Here is a 16,899-nt window from a genome sequence, read left to right on the forward strand (position 1 = left end):
CAGACGGCTGCAATTCTGGAGGAGGATCTTGCTCTCTTCCTCTCTGATGGAAAAGTCAAGTTCTGCAAGCAGCTGGTGTCCACGGCAATCAAGAATCCTGTCATCCAGGATGTACATCGGATCTGCTGTAGCAATTGGTCTCCAACAGTGAACACGGGGTATATCTCGGCAAACAGGGCTCTGGTGATCTACATGATCATGCATGGGATTCCATTCGACTTTGGACGGATGATCTATGAACAGATCATGCAGTTGGGGCTGCAAGCTCAGTCAGGCTTTCGGTTGCCTTTTCCCAGCATCATCTACCAGCTGTTGACGGCTCAGAGATCTGTTCCAAGTCTTCGGTCTCACGACACAAAAAAGACCAAGGGGAAGAAGACGACATCAGTTCTTGCTGAGACTGTGTCTCGAAGTGCCTCGTCTGCAGAGCGCAAAGCCATCCAGTTGGCAATTAAGATCCTGCAAGACGTCTTGGACGCTGGTAAGTAGTTTCTCTCCTTGTTCCTGGTCTTGATTTGTGCCTTGTCCTATTGATATTTTTGACTAATCTGTGTCAAACAAACAGGGGGAGATGAGTCTTGTTTTGAAGCTTGAGGGGGAGTTTGGACTATGGGGGAGCGGTTGTTGCTCTTATTTTGCTCTTATTTTGTTTCTCCCTTTTAAAACTTAAGACTTGTTCCTTTTTAGTCTTGTTTTTTTTTTTTTTTTCCTTTGTGCTGATACAATTTATTTTAACAAGTCCCTATCGGTTAATCGTCGTGTTTTTGAATGCTGGAATATTTTGCAAGTACGGTTGTGTTTTTGTCTTGGCTGGTGTTGTCTGTGCATTTTCAGGTTAGATGCAGTGGGTACTTGTGTGGCAAGATTCAGTCAAAAAGGGGGAGATTGAAAGTGCATCAGAGCTCTGAAGAGCCTGCGAAGTGTCTCAGAGTGCTGATAGGCTGACGTGGCAGATGGGCTGACGTGGTGAAAGATTATGGGACGCCGTGACAAGATGCGTGAGAAAGAAGGAAGAGGAGATCGAGATATACTCGAAGTTATTGAGAGTATATTTTCGTAGAAGAGATAAGGAAGGATAATTCCTAGGAACAAGGAATATTTCTTTTTAGTTAGGATTCACAAAAGATCTAGGTTAGAGATTGTTTTGTGGGTTATAAAGTGACGAGGGCTAGCCGCAAAAAGAGTTAGCACTCGTGGAGATAAAGTTGTGAGATTTGTAAACCTTCAAGCATTATCGAAAAGGCTTAGAAGGTGAATGTGTTGTTTTACTCTTTTAGATCTACACAGGGTGTTGTGCTAGATAGACAAGAGAGTAGGCTTAGGTTCATTTCTTGTAACCAACATAATTTTTTATAAGATTGAATAAAAGCGTTTGCTTGGAGCGTTTCCAAGCGGGTTGATTGAACTGTGGTTCTTTGTACCTTTACAAAGTGGTCTACAAATAGAGGTGTTGGATACCACTTCTACATTCAAGCTTATTTACCGAACCTGGCATAATATATGAGAAATCTCCCACGACACATGAGATATGCAATATGATCCCACAGTCGTTGCACGTATAAAACCATTTCTCCGGATTCACTTTTGTTTCACATGCTTCACACCAATAATCTCCATTGACATTGTTTTCACTTTCACCATACGACAAGAAAAGAGGATGATCGTCGTACCTATGCCTATTTACCCTTTGTGGTAAACTAGCACACTTATAATGCAAACTAAAGCCACACTCATCATCACAACTAAATACATCTCTAGTAGTCTGTTCCCCACATGCAGCACAAGACTTAGACATTTTTTTAGAGTAGTATAAGGGAAGTGGATGGCTTTCACGCTCAAATGGTTCTGAAATTGAACCACATCTCACATCTAAACTATAACAAGAATTACGAGACTTGTACCTGAAACCGGTGAAATTTTGAAGACAATGATGACACCTCTCATCTTTCCATTCAGTACACATGTCTAGTGTGAATGGTTGGTTGTGGCACATATGACGTTTCTTCCGAGGAAGGTTAGCACATTTCTTGTGGAGAATGAAATCACATTGCTCGCAACTGTAGAACGGTTATGAACAAATCTAGAAGACACAAGCCTGACAAAGTGTGCTTTCATATAAAATCCTCCCATCCATGTTGATTAGTAAGTTATGATCATGGCTAAAATGTTTTGTGGTGTTATCATTAATCACGACGAATGGAGTTTCCTCAGACTCTTCGGGCGTCCCCTCTAGTTCGATCATATCCCATACATCTTTTCTCCTTGCACATCTTGAATGAACAACATAGTTTGAACATTTGGAACAAGAATACCCTCCATGGAATCCATCCACTTTTTTACGACAAACTCCGCATGTCCAGTTTCCATGTCCAAGACGACGGGTGTAAGAGATACGATGATCATGGCGATTGATGTTTATGACACGGGGTAAATCGATACACTCTTGATGAATCATGAAATTGCATTGAACACAGAAACAAGGGCTTCGGTCACCTTGCTTCCCACAAGCATTGCACGTGAAAGCAATACGTCTTGGAATAAGATGGAGTTGATGTTCATGGGTTGATGGACTTACAACACCAAGAGGTGGTGGGTTCTTCATGCACTCTCCGCATATGCTGAAGTTACAAACATCACAATGGTGGTTGTGAAGTTGTTCCTCAAACTCAAACCCGCATAAAAGACATTCCTTATCGGTGTAATCTGGTGCTTCATTTATAAGTAGCTTAAGTGGGTGTTGCGGGTAGGAAGTGTGGTGTGCTTCTGGGAAAACCTTTGCACATTCCTCATGGAAGATCACTTCACACTGATAACATTTATAAGCTAATTTTGGACTAAACACTGTCAAGTCGCACGTCTTGCACATTTTTTTTTGTCGTCGGTGAAACTGTCAAGCTTTGTTCCACTCAAAAGCTCAAGTGGATAATCGTGTACACCGGAGTTATCAAGAGTAAGAAGTGGAGCTGGTTCATTGGCACAACGTAAATCCAACTTAAAGTCACACATTGAACAGAAATAACCATTGCTTAACTTAGTTCCACACCGACTGATTCAAGACTTAAACGAAGCTTGAGAGGATGGTTGGGATGAGAAGAATGGTTGATTACTGAAAGAGACTCACCACAATCTTTATGAAAGGCAGATTCACACTCATTGCAACGGTAGCCTCCGTATATGTAATAGTTACCAAGCAAGCATGCGTCACACCAACTCAAATCAAAGCGAGTAACAGGCAATAAAGGATGTTTGTGAATTGGTACCTCTACTTTTTTCATGGTGATTTGATTTTCAGAATTTCCGAGCTCTCTGATGTGATGGTTTAGAGTGGTGTATTTTTTTTTCCTCAAATGTTAAAGTAGTCCATAAAAATGGATTAGTTCTTCTTGCTATAACAACAATTAACAATTAATATTCTTATTAAATAATTAGTATTTTACATAAATTAACGCCACACCACGTGAAAGCTGTTGGCGAAGACTCGAAGACCAAAGAGCACTTTGGAATCCTATGGTTTTCCAGAAATATTAAAATTTTAAGAAAAGAAAAAGATACTAACAAAGAATAATTTGAATTTAGCATGTGCGACACTACAAAATAATCTGTATATGTTAGTATTTAAAAATTTTACGATGTTTCTAGTTAAGTATTAGAATAACTAGTTTAGTATATATAACTAGTTCTTGTCTTTCATTCATTCTTTAAAATTTGCATATCCTGAAGTACGTGCTATTCTATAATTTCAGAATTAACTAGGTAATATCTCGTCCATATGTGCAAATTGTTTTATTAGTTATGTTAATTTATTTTAGTTTATGTAATAATTATAATACTATAAGAACTTCTAAGAAATTTTTTTAATAAAGTTTTTTAAACTGGTATTTGTGAAAAGTAGTATTGAAAAAGATGTATTTTTAAAATTCTCTCCAAAAATACATATATAACAAACAAATTTCCAAAATATCAATAATACACTTTATTTATTCAAATCATACAATATCAAAATATACCACTTATTTAAAAAAATATTGTCAATGAGAAAAATAAAAATTTACTATAATATTCAAAATTTACCTAAAACATTTAATAATTAAATTCCAGAATTACTTTTTTTTTTTTTTTTTTTTTTTTTTTTTTTTTTTGAATAAAATGTAAAATTTATTCGAAAAAAACTTTTTACATCTGCTTTGTGTTGAGTGTTTGAAATTGTTTGAGATTTTATCTATCTGAGACTAAAGACAATGAGAAAAGAAAAAATTATCTTGAAACGAGCCATTGTTCCATTGCAGCCGTGTATTTGCCGTTTCCTTGAGTGTAGATGGAGAGCAGTCTGTCTCTGGCATGCCGGTCCAGGAATTTGATGAAAAGGGAAGCAGGGGTTTGGCCTTCTCCTTGTCTTCTGCCATTTCTTTCCTTCCAGATAGTGTGGACTGTGGCCTGAAAAGTGTAGCGCAAGAGGTATAAAGTGATAGGGGTTTGCGTGGCGTCCGTGAGTAGAGAGAGGATGTGGTCCCATGATGTGGAAAATCTGTTGAGTAGAAGATTTGATGTTAGGCCTGTCCAAATTTCTATTGAGAAGGGACAGGAGAAAAACAGATGGTTCCTTGTTTCTAGAGAGCACGAGCAGAGAACACATGATGTGGTGAAATTTCCTCCCCAGGATTGCATACGGTCACCTGTGGAGAGCCTATTCAATGTGGCCAACCAAGCAATGAAAGAGTATTTTGGTGTCGCTTGCGAGAACCAAATCCCTGTCACCCAGTCTTTTTTATCATGACATTCCCGTAGCTGCAGCCATGTCTCTCTTGTTGTGAACCGACCTCCTTTCCCTTTCCATAAGACTATGTCAGCTGCAGAAGTTGTCCCAAGTGAACGTATCTCATCTAGAGCCATCTCTATTTGGTTGAGATAGTCCACACGGTGTCTTCGTTTTCTGTGGAGTAAAGCCTCTGCAACAGTTGCATCTAGTGGGATTCCCATATCAATACAACCTCGAACGCCCGTTATATCCAACCCAAAGTCGACCACTTATCATGCCAGAAAGAGACACCTTGCCCACTTCTGACCTCGTACTTTATAAAGTCTAAAGCAATATGCCTATACTTCAGTAGTTTCCTCCACATCCAAGAACCGGATGCAGTGTTGTCTTTTATTGACCAAAAAGAGCCTTTTCTGAGCAAGTAAATCCTCAACCACTGTGACCAGAGTGATTTTGCGGATAGTAAACGCCATATGAGCTTCAAACAGCTAACCATATTTGCTTCCTTAAGTGATCTTAATCCAAGCCCCCCTTCCTCTCGAGGGATACACACATCTTTCCATGCCACTTTTGCTTTCTTTGTGTTCAGGGTCGGGCTTGACCAAAGAAAAGCAGAGCAGAGGCTGTCTATTTCACTGATACAGGCATTGGGAAGACGGAAAGCAGACATCCAGAAATTGATGAGGCTGTGGAGTACTGAAGCAATTAGCTGCAGACGGCCTGCAAAAGACAAGTGACGAGCCGTCCAACTACTTATACGGTCTTTAATGCGAGCAATGAGAGGAGCATAATCTTGCGTGGTCATGCGCTTTGTCAGTAGGGGAAGGCCAAGATAACGTACTGGTAGCGATCCATTTGCAAAAGGAAAAGAGCTGAGAATGTCTGCTTGGTCCTCCTCTTTTACACCCGCCATATACAAAGTGGATTTTTCCAGACTTATCTTTAGACCAGAGTAATCTGCAAACTTGTCAAATATGTTTAGAATACCTTCAATAGAAGTCTTTGTACCGTCAGTAAAGACTAACAGATCGTCAGCGAAGCAGAGATGAGTGAGTTGCAGGTTGTGACATTTCGGGTGATAACCAATCTGTTTGTCTATAGCAGCCTTATCCAACAGTGCAGAAAGAACTTGCATACAAGTTACGAACAAGTATGGGGATAGAGAGCATCCTTGCCTCAAACCTCTGGCACTTTTAAATAACCCTGAGAGCTCACCATTGACCTGAACCGAGAAAGAGGCCGTGGTGATACAAAGTTCAATCCATTTAATAAATTGTGATGGAAATTCCAAGGCTTTGAAGATAGAGAGAAGGAAAGACCATTGAACTGAGTCAAAGGCCTTTGAGATGTCGATTTTTACTGCACTCCGCGGAGATATGTCGTCTTTATGAGAATCCTTGACTATTTCTGAAGCAAGTAGGACATTCTCCATCAACAATCTATCTTTTACAAAAGCCGACTGTGTTGGAGAGATGAAATCTGGCAAAACCTTTTTGAGTCTATTTGCAAGAAGCTTCGATATGACCTTATATGTGACATTGCAGCATGAAATGGGCCGGTAATCTTTCATCTCATAGACCACCTTCTTCTTAGGAATAAGAGCAAGAATAGTGGCGTTAACACCCTTAGGCAGAAAACCGTACTGGAAGAAAGAGTTGATAGAGGCAACGAAATCCTGTTTTATAATAGACCATGTTTCCTTCAGGAACTCCATAGTGTAACCATCGGGCCCTGGACTTTTCTCAGAAGGCATAGAGAATAACACGCTGCGGATTTCCTCCTCAGTAACTGCAGCCTCGAGAGCTATCTTATCCCTCTCTGGGCAGCGATACAGAATAAGCTCACGGATAGCATCCTCAGACAAGCTCGTGTAGTGGTCTGGCGTGTGCCCTAAGAAATCTCTGAAAAAACGTTCTGCCTCCTGCTTCATCGCATCTTGCGTATCAACTACAGTCCCATCCTGACATTTAATTTCACGAATGGCATTACGAGCCTCTCTAGTTTTTGCTGCGTTGTAGAAGACCTTATTATTTCCATCCCCGACTCTCAACCAGTGGAGCTTAGATTTCTGCTTCAGGAATCTCTCCTCAAGTCTCGCAACGTGCAACCAGCGACTATATGCGGTGGATTCGCGATACATATTTGCTTCTGTTGGAGCTGAAAGAGTTGCTATTTGACACTGACAAAGTGTTTTAAACGCCTCTCTAGTTTTCCGAGTTAGATCACCAAGTACGTCTTTGCTAAGCTGCTTTATTTTTGGCTTTAACGCTTTTAGCTTCTTCTGGAACCTGAAAATTGCGGATGTGGATGAAAAAATGGCCTCAGTACCATTCCAAAACTCTTGTATCAGTGGCTTAAACTTGGAAGTTGTAACAAGCGCATTTGTAAATTTAAAAGGTCTCCTAGTGCGGATTGGGTCTCGTCCCAGCTTAATACTACAGCGGAGGTGATCTGAACAGCCTCCCGCCTGAAACACACCATAAGCTTGACTATATATCTGAAGCCACACTGTATTAACAAGAACCCTGTCAAGCTTCTTGCAAATCAGGCCTGCATCACGTTTGTTACACCAAGTGTATAAAGGACCATGTGACGGCATATCCTGCAGAGAACAGTATCTCATAACCTCTTGGAAATCTTGCATGCCTGGAGCTAAAATGAGGTGTTGATCATGGAGAGAGTGCTCCTCAACATCTAAGATTTCATTAAAATCACCATATATCATCCACGGTTTCGAACGGATCACCGGTGAATCATGATGATTTTTTAAATCCTCCCATAAAACCTTCCTTTCCTCCAAACTATTTGATGCATACACAAATGAGACAATGAACTCATCCTGCATACCGTCAACTAGGATCGAACAAGTGATCATCTGACTGCTAGTGAAACAAGGAGTGACTCGCACCCTAGAGCTCCAGAGCACCCAAATTCTTCCTCTCCGATTAAAGTTATAATTTGAAATAAACGACCAACCCGGAAAAACAGAACCCACAATCCGCTCTGCCTTATTTTCCTTCACTCTTGTCTCAAGTAAACACCCAAATTGGAATTGCTCACTCTTCAACCAGTTTCTAACCACAAAATGCTTTGAATCTTTGTTGAAACCACGAACATTCCAAAAGAAGTTCGACATAAAAAGTTATTGGTGAGAGGGTCTCTTACTCAGCTCCCGGGGGTTCTGAGTTTGAGTATTATAACCGAACTTATGTTGGTCCTTGGTAGCCCGAGGAATAGACTCACGCAACTGGATGGGAACTTGAGTTCCACAGACACCCTTTTTCCGAACTCCTGCAACAGCGATATCGCCCGTAGTGATCACCTCCTTCATCGGCTCAACAGAGCCGTTTGACACAGACTCTCCCAAACCCTCACTTTTAGAGGTGTCTATAGCCTGATCATCAACTTCAGTTACATCGTGCTTTCCCCCCCCCCCCCCCCCCATTTTCATCTTCATTAGTGTCAACCTGCCTTTCAGTCTCGTCATCACAATGGTCAGTAAGAACCGCATAAGAATTTGAGAGAATAGACCCTTCTCCAACTTGTTTCTCCTTTCGCGGACTACCTTTGGAAGGACTTGACTTATTACGCGTTTTTTGAGGAGTAATCCAACCTTGATGCTCCCCTACTTCCTCGAGACTTGGAGTACCCTCGCTCCCTACTACTTGGACTACATTGACATCCTCTTGTACCTTCTCTTTCATAGGACTACTCACAGCAGGAGTCTTCTCAACTACTAGTGGAGTATCCTCCGGACTGGTAGCGAGGCACCCTGACGTCAGATGACCCCATTTCCCACATCCACTACACTTAGGCGGGAGCCAAGGATAAGAGTAGCTAACAACCACATCAAGTTCACCTTCTTCCTCTCCTGCTAAATGGAACTCCATCGGCAAAGTTCTCGTTAAATCTGCTTCTACAAGGATTTGAGCCTCATCAAAACTGACACAGGATTCCGTTTTTGGATGAAGTTTTATTGGTTTCCCAACTGCACTAGCTAAGAATTCCAAACCCTTATGTGTAAACATAGTATGTGGAACATTCTTTAGCACAACCCAGAGCCGAACAGAACGCATAGCAGGCTGCGCCTCTTCCGCAAACGGGGTCCATCTAGTCATGAGCATGGGGATTCCTACAATATTCCACATACCTCTGTCCAGAATACGTTGTTGCATCGAGGCATTACGGACTCTGAATTTGACAGTAGTGTCATTAACCACGAAGACATCTATAGGAAGGGATTTGTCTCCTAAACGCCAAATCTTATTCACGATCATATGAATCTTACCCACATGAGGTGCCTTTTCATTCAAAAACTTGCCAATTAAAAAATCCTCCCACAACGGCTTTGCATCCACAAAAACCTCCCTGGGGACTACAACTCGCTCTTTTCCGTCCACCTGAGTGATAACAAAATCCTGCTGAGTAAAAGATTGCTGCTGCACCGCTTTCACCCATCGCTTCTGATCTGGCTTCACCGTATTGACCGCTTGTGACTTCCCAAGAGGTGGAAAATCCTGCTCCGAAACCAGCGTCTCCGACTGAGAACCACCAGTACTTTGTATCGAAACCCCACCTATAGCCTGATTTGCATTCCCCGAGCTACCAGAATCCACCGGAAATCCTGGCAGCGGCGGCAGATCCGCCGTCATCAGCGAAACTTGGTCTCCAAGTTTAAAAAACCCTAATCGCCAAAAAATCGCCCGCCACGTCAGCAACTTTAACTTTTGGCTTTTCAATTCCAGAAATTCCAGAATTACTTTTCAAGTATCATTAAATATATTTCCTATAAAATTTTATGAAATACAATAAAAAATCCCAAAGATTAATCTAATTTTTAATCTCTTTATATTCACCTTAATTTAAGCTATATTCCTCTTTGTACTAAAATTTTGGAAATAGAATATCAAATTGTTTTTTATATAGAAAATCATTAAATTATAAAATTTTGAATTAAATAAACATTGTAATGATCTTTAAATAGTAATATTTCGGATCAAAAGAACTAAATATAATGATGAGTATACAAAAAAAACTATTACAAATATTTTGGAGGTATGAGAGTAAAAAAATTATTTGATAATTCTATTACAATAGTTTATTTTGTTAAAACATTGCATACTTTTAAAAATAAAACTAGGTTCGAACCCGCGGCACACCGCGGGTTAAATGTTTAATAATTTTTTTGTTTTGATCTTTTTGTTGATTACTAATTGCATTTTAGTTTGCAGTTATTTACTATCTATTTTAGAAACTAAAATAATTTTAGTAATAATATGAGTATTACTGTAAAAGTTTAATATTTTTACATATAATTAAAATGTTGTAATTAAATTGTATATATTGTTTTTGTGTGGAATAAAGTAACTTGTTTGATGTTGGTAATTATTAATTTATATATAGTTTGAAGGTTTGTTTATTATTTTTACATATAATTAAAATCTTGTAATTAAATTGTATATATCGTTTTTTGTGTGGAATAAAGTAAATTGTTTGATGTTGATAATTATTAATAACGAAGATACATATATTACCCTCTGACCTTTAATTCTGATTTTATGGTTTGTAGTTTGAACAACTTTGTTATAAGATTATCTCACATCTTAATCATTCAATTTCAGGTATTTTCTTATCTATTAAAAGTATAATCATCCAAAACCAAAGCAAGATTAGTTCGATTTTGATATTGATTAAATAAATTACAAAAATCTGTAGACTTCTTCATACAGTAATATATGTTCTTTTATTGTTTACAATGTTTATGTAGTTAAGATGGGATTATAACATCTGCAAATAAAGTCAACTTAAAGCAACCGATGAACTTCATAAACGGTTAGTTACATCACTCTCTTTTTTGCCATTCTTTTACTAAATTAGACATCATCTGGAATTTTCATGTGTTTGCAAAGAACGACAACAAAGCAAAATCCTGTTTTAAATATATGAAAACAGTATTCACATGTTTTAAAACATCTATGGTCTTTTCAGATAACTGTATAATACTAAATATAAAGTAGATTTCTTTAGATACGATCCGTTGTAGTAAATGTAATGAATAAGTCAGAAAGTCATATTGTTTATATGTAGCCATTGCATCATAATAACTATGCATCATATACCGATGTCGACTAGTGAAAGATGCTGGTATTCGAATTTCTTTCCTTTGCTCTTCCATGGTATTTGTTCCTGCATCCCCTGCAGCTTGAATTGATGCATATAGGTATCACATCTGATATTTAGACTGATTATATATAATATATGACCTTGTTGAATGTTATACGCTGCAGTACCATATCACCATATGGAATATTTCACCAAACCTTGTTGAGTAAGTCTTCCATGAATGAAGAACCCTCACTTGCATCTTCTAAGAAGTCTTATAAAGCTTAACGTGTCTTAGAGGTAACACTAAGATGCAGCCATTGGTGACTTTTTTAATGATTTGTTTGCTTGAAAAATGTTTTTTGCTTGATGAATTGTGATATTAGATTATTTATAGTGGTCTAGTAGTTTAGGGTTTCGTATAGAATCGATCATTGATAGAGTCGTTGATGATTGCGAGATTTTTGGCTATGATTAGGATTAAGTTTTGATTCTGATTGAATTTGAAATCAATGTTGTTTGGATTAAGGCAAAGTTAGAATAATATTTTCCTGTAACAATATTATTAGCATATATTCTTCGTAATTAATTAGAGATTACGAAGAGAGATATTTTACGGTGGGATTGATTAACTAAATTTCGTGTTTAAGTTTTTCCAATATATGCGCGGAATATTCTTCAGATTGATTTTGATATTGATAATTTTGGGCCTAAACGTAATTTAAATTAATTTTCCAGATGATATGGCCTTCTTCGTGACGTTTACCCTATATAGATGGCCCTTTTAAGAAGTAAAGCGGGTTGTTATTAAAAATGCGCAGATCCTTAGCGTAATGGGTCGGGTTATGTATAACTTTCAATTTCGGACTAATGTACCCTCTTTAATTTCACGATTCATATGTATAACTTTCAATTTCGGACTAATGTACCCTCTACCCTCTTCAATTTCACGATTCATTCTTCTTTTTAATGTATTCAGTGGCAATTTAAGTAAATACTGAGATGATTTCAGACATTTTACTAAACGTACTCCTCTTTTAATTATAAGAAGATAAATATACATGAATGATAATTATTTTTTAGCGTGATTCTCTCATTTGGCTTTGATCAAAATTTGTATTTTTGAACCTGCATAGATAAATGTCTTTTACAGCCACCAAATTTTTTTTTCTTTTTCAACCATACATTAAATTAAAAGAGAACTCCAAAATTGGTTGTCCTGGAGGAAACAAGTTTACAAAAGAAATTTCTGAAGGTAAATATCTTGAAGACCGAGCAAGGCAGTCTACCCTTAGGTTTGACGCACACGGTATCCTGGTCAAAGAGAAGGATGGATAGTAAGTTCTGAGCAAACTGAAATCGTCTAGTTGATTGGAAAATGCCGGCCACTCTTCAGGGTTATGCACCATCGCACCAGTGTTGGTCGACACCCTTCTGCAGTGACCGGTTTATGTCGTGTTGCTTTGTTCATGTTTCTGGTTTGTTTTATTGTTGTTGCTTGTGGTATGAGAGATCTTATTGCTTGTGTGTATAGCCCAATAGATGGAAGGATTGTCTAATACTTACGCCTCTCTTTTGTGTTGTGCCGCAGGTAAAGGCAAAGTGTGATTATGGAATCAAGGCGATGAAGAAGAGGATATTCTAGAGGCTCGGTTGTTTGCTCGGTGTCTCTGTTAGGATGCTAGAGTGGAACTTAGTGGTCTAGAATAGATGTTAGGATGTTGGTTATATTATTGGTTATGTTCTGGATTATTGTTGGAATTGATGTTATGTTATTTCTTTGATAGTTATTGATTATTGGAGTTGATTTATTTGTTATCCGCTGTTGTTGATGATTGGGGGTAGGTTGCTAGTGAGTATGGGATTACTAGATATTAGGTTGTTAAAAAAAAAACGGGTAGGGTTGTTTCAGTTGGTATCAGAGCCCATACGGTTCTAGGTACGGGTTCGTTGTGTGGTTTGTGTTGTGGATGTTGGATTGAATGCTTTTGTGTGGCATGGGGTCTTAGAACATCCTCTGCAAGCCTTCAATGAGATTTCACGGTAAGTTGTGTTTGTTGTGGTTTGACTTAATGCTAGCCTTTGTTCTTAGTAGTGCAGCTGGTTAGAGGTTGTGTTGTTGTCTGACGCGGTTGCGGTCTTGGACGTGGTCGTGATCGTCGTGGGCAGGATCGAGTCCCTGCGGTTTGTGTTAGCATGGACCAGAGGGTCACGGGTGAGAGTGTGGCAGAGTTGCAGGATCATCCGGGAGAGCTTGGGGGCTTGGCTGGTGGAGGGCCCGACAAGGCTGGTGGGCTCGGCGTCGTGCTGTTTTTGTCCCAGGTATTGGGGTTGCAGCGAGCGGTGCCCAAGTCATGATGATCGTCTGAAAAAACTGTCGATGCAGTTGTTGGAGCGGTTAGTGGTAGCGGTTCTAGGAGAGGCTCCAGTTATGCTGCCTATGGCGGGTGTGTAGCTGTTAATTGGTGGTAGGTTTCTCCTTGGGAAGTACTAAGCCTAGGAGGCTGATAGCTGGTTAATGCGTGGAAATTCTAGTGCGGAATTATGGTCGGACCACATGAGGTACTTTTGGTCGAGAGATGTTTATAGCGTTAAGGATTGTTGCTCCTGAGGGGATGGTGATTTCCCTGAATACCGATAGCTCGAGGGGCTGTGGGCTCTGAGAGTGGCAGAGGAGATGTTGTTCCCCTGAGGGGGTGATTATTTTCCTTGATACTGAGATCTTCAAGATTGTGGTCCAAAAGTGAAACGGTATAACTCAAAGACGTTGGTCTGAGAGTGAGATCGGTATGGCTCGAAGGTTGCGACCTAAGGGTGGAGGATTTGGGAGCAAGCAATGCCTAGATGTGAGTATAAAGATAACAACTGAATGTATACCTCGAGAGATTGATGGTGGTTTAATCTCAGGTTTTGGTAGTGTTGACCGGTGAGTCAGGGTTTTATGACTGGAGCGGTCATGAATGTGTGGCTATTGCACCAGGATTGTGCGGCTGGTGGTGCTGGAGTCCCAAGAAGTGGAGCTACAACAGGAACAAGCCAGCAAAGGCGTGTTTGCCAGATACATAAGTTCATGAGAAGCCTTCATGGCATGATAAATTAATCGTTGCGACGATGGTGGTCGAATTTCATTCGAGATGGACAGGTTTGATAGGTTAAAGGTGTTGGAAGTAAGTCAAGTGGCTTGAGTTGGCGTCGTGCATATTATTTGATGCGGTAAATCATAATTTGGGAATGTATGGTACTTGTTTGTTTTATTACGTTCGTATTGACGATTTTCTGTGGAGAATTGCCAAGCGGGGAAGCTAGGTTGGAATAAGCTGTCTTGTGGAAGTTTCCATTAGAGATAAGTTACTAGAGGTTCATGGACAAGCAAGAGGGTTGATACTCATGTGGCGGGTGAGTTGATGTCAAGATACTTGAGTATCAGTCCAATAGATCTGAAGAAGCAGTTGGAGAACTTATTGAACAAGGGATTCACTCGTCCTAGTGTATCACCATGGGGAGTGCCGGTGTTTTTCGTTAAGAAGATGGATGTGATTTTCCGTTTGTGTATTGATTATCGGGGTTTGAACTGGGTCACTGCGGAACAAGTACTCTCTTCCAAGGATCGATGAGTTGTTGGATCAGCTGATAGGTGATACTTGGTTCTCCAAGATTGACTTGGCGTCGGGTTACCATTAGATTCTGATAGATGAGCTGGATGTCAGGAAGACAGCTTTCAGGATGAGGTATAGGCACTATGACCGTAGAATGCCAGGGAAATCATAAGTTTTCTCGGGTTGGCAGGTTACAACAGGAGGTTTGTGTAGGATTTTGCGAGTAGGACACAACCGATGACTAAGTTGACGAAGCATGAGGAAAATTACCCTACTCATGATTTGGAGCTGGTGGCGGATTATGATATGGAGATAGCTTACCACCCTGGTAAGGCTAACTTGGTGGCAGATGCTTTGAGCAGGAAGCGGGCGGCTTCTACTCAAACCTCCTGTTGTAGGTTATTTTCTACACTTCTCAGCAGTTGCTGAAGCATGAGGAAAATTACCCTACTCATGATTTGGAGCTGGTGGCGGATTATGATATGGAGATAGCTTACCACCCTGGTAAGGCTAACTTGGTGGCAGATGCTTTGAGCAGGAAGCGGGCGGCTTCTACTCAGGAGCAGGATATGGAGTCTTTGGTGAGAGAGATCAGTAGTTTGAGGTTATGTGCTATTCAAGACCATTGGGATTGAAGGCAGTTGACAGAGCGGATCTTATGAGCAAAGTGCGGTTGGCTCAGGAGGGTGATATGGGGTTGGTGAACGCCTCTAAGGCTGATGGTTCAAAGTATCAGGTCTCTACTAATGGGATTATCCTGGTTCATGGTCGAGTTTGCGTGCCCAAGAATAAGAGTCTGAGGCAGGAGATTCTGAGGGAGGCTCATTCGAGCAAGTTATTTGTTCGTCCCAAAGCGGCCAAGATGTATCGTGTCTTCAAACGATATTATCACTGGGTCGGATGAAGAGGGATGTCGCTAGTTGGGTTTCGAGGTGTAATACTTGCCAGCTAGTGAAGGCTGAGCATCAGGTGCCGGGAAGCCTCTTACAGAGTTTACCCATTCCAGAGTGGAAGTGGGATATGATCACGATGGACTTTGTGGTTTGGTTGCCTATGTCGCGGACTATGGATGCTATTTTGTGATTGTGGATCGTCTGACCAAGTCTGCACAATTTCTTGCTATTAAGAAGACTGACGGAGCAGCAGTCTTGGCTAAGAAGTATGTGAAGGAGATTGTGAGATTGCATGAGATACTGTGTCTGATAGGGATCCCAAGTGTCACTTTATTGTTTTGGAGGGCATTTCAGGAAGAGATGGGCACTAAGGTGCATATGAGTACAACCTACCATCCTCAAACCGAGGGGCAGTCGGAGAGGACTATTCAGACATTGGAGGATTTATTGAGGATGTGTGTGCTGGATTGGGGTGGTCATTGGGCAGATCACATGAGATTTGTAGAGCTTGCTTACAACAAAAACTACCAAACAATTATGGGGATGGCTCCTTTTGAGGCATTGTATGGGAGGCCGTGTCGCACACCTTTATGCTGGACTTAGGTGGGGGAGAGGAGCATATTGGATGCGAGTTTTGTTCAGGAAACCATGAAGATGATCCAAGTGCTCAAACTGAAGGTGAGGGAGGCTCAGGATCGACAAAAGACTTATGCTGATCAGAGGAGCAATGACATTGAGTTTCAGCTGGATGATAGAGGGTACCTCAAGATGGCCGTGTTGCGGGGTCCCAACAGGTCTATCTTAGAGACTAAGTTGAGTCCGAGGTACATGGGTCCTTTCAGGATTGTGGAGCAGGCGGGACCGATTGCATACAGGTTTGAGTTCCCTGATATTATGCATGCGTTCCATAAGATCTTCCATGAGTTGATGCTGAGGAAGTATCTTCACAAGGATGAGGAGGTGTTGGCTAAGATTCCTGCAGATCTTCACCCCAGTATGATTCTTGAGGTGAGACCAGTGAGGGTTCTCGAGAGGCGAATCAAGGAACTTCAGTGGAAGAAAATTCATTTTTTGAGAGTCCAGTGGGACTGTGATGGTGTGTTAGAGGAGACTTGGGAGCCAGAGGTGAGGATGAAGGCAATGTTCCAGAAGTGGTTCGAGAAGCAGGTCGCGAAGCATGAATTTGTCTAACCTCGGTCCCAGTGTCATGATGGTTAGAAGACTGTGGCTGGAGCGGACGAAGTATTCCAGCCCATCTCTCTTGATACTTGGTCGCTTATGAGTTGTTGGTCGTGTGACAAGTACAAAGATGAGGTGGTGCTCGGGATGCGGGTCGTTGGCTTGGTGTTGATGTATCTTATTTTTCATTATGTATTTTCGTTGAGGTTGTAATGATTATGATATTCTATGATTAATAAGATGAATATTTCTTTATTTGACTAGTGTTGTCATGGGAAATGAGAAATAGCTCAGGATTTTTATGAGTGGAAATTTCCATAAAAGGAGGTTTCCATAATTAGAAAGTTTCTAAAAATCGAAAGTTTCTAAAAAT

The 16,899-nt window shown here is 40.5% G+C and overlaps 1 protein-coding gene and 1 pseudogene across 1 annotated transcript; one reads left to right on the forward strand and one right to left on the reverse strand.

Moving 5' to 3' along the window:
* Positions 1-1,350: 1,350 nt before the first annotated feature.
* On the reverse strand, positions 1,351-3,332 carry LOC109131611 (uncharacterized; annotated as a pseudogene).
* A 10,930-nt stretch (positions 3,333-14,262) lies between these two features.
* LOC147937287 (uncharacterized) lies at positions 14,263-15,358 on the forward strand. Its single transcript, XM_087468733.1, has 3 exons — positions 14,263-14,448; positions 14,853-15,035; positions 15,092-15,358. Exons 1-3 carry the CDS (start codon positions 14,263-14,265, stop codon positions 15,356-15,358), a joined length of 636 nt encoding a protein of 211 aa, XP_087324859.1.
* The last annotated feature ends 1,541 nt before the right edge of the window (positions 15,359-16,899 follow it).

Source organism: Camelina sativa, chromosome 10, assembly GCF_030686135.1.
Source record: "Camelina sativa cultivar CO46 ecotype springtype chromosome 10, ASM3068613v1".
In the NCBI taxonomy this organism is placed as follows: domain Eukaryota; kingdom Viridiplantae; phylum Streptophyta; class Magnoliopsida; order Brassicales; family Brassicaceae; genus Camelina; species Camelina sativa.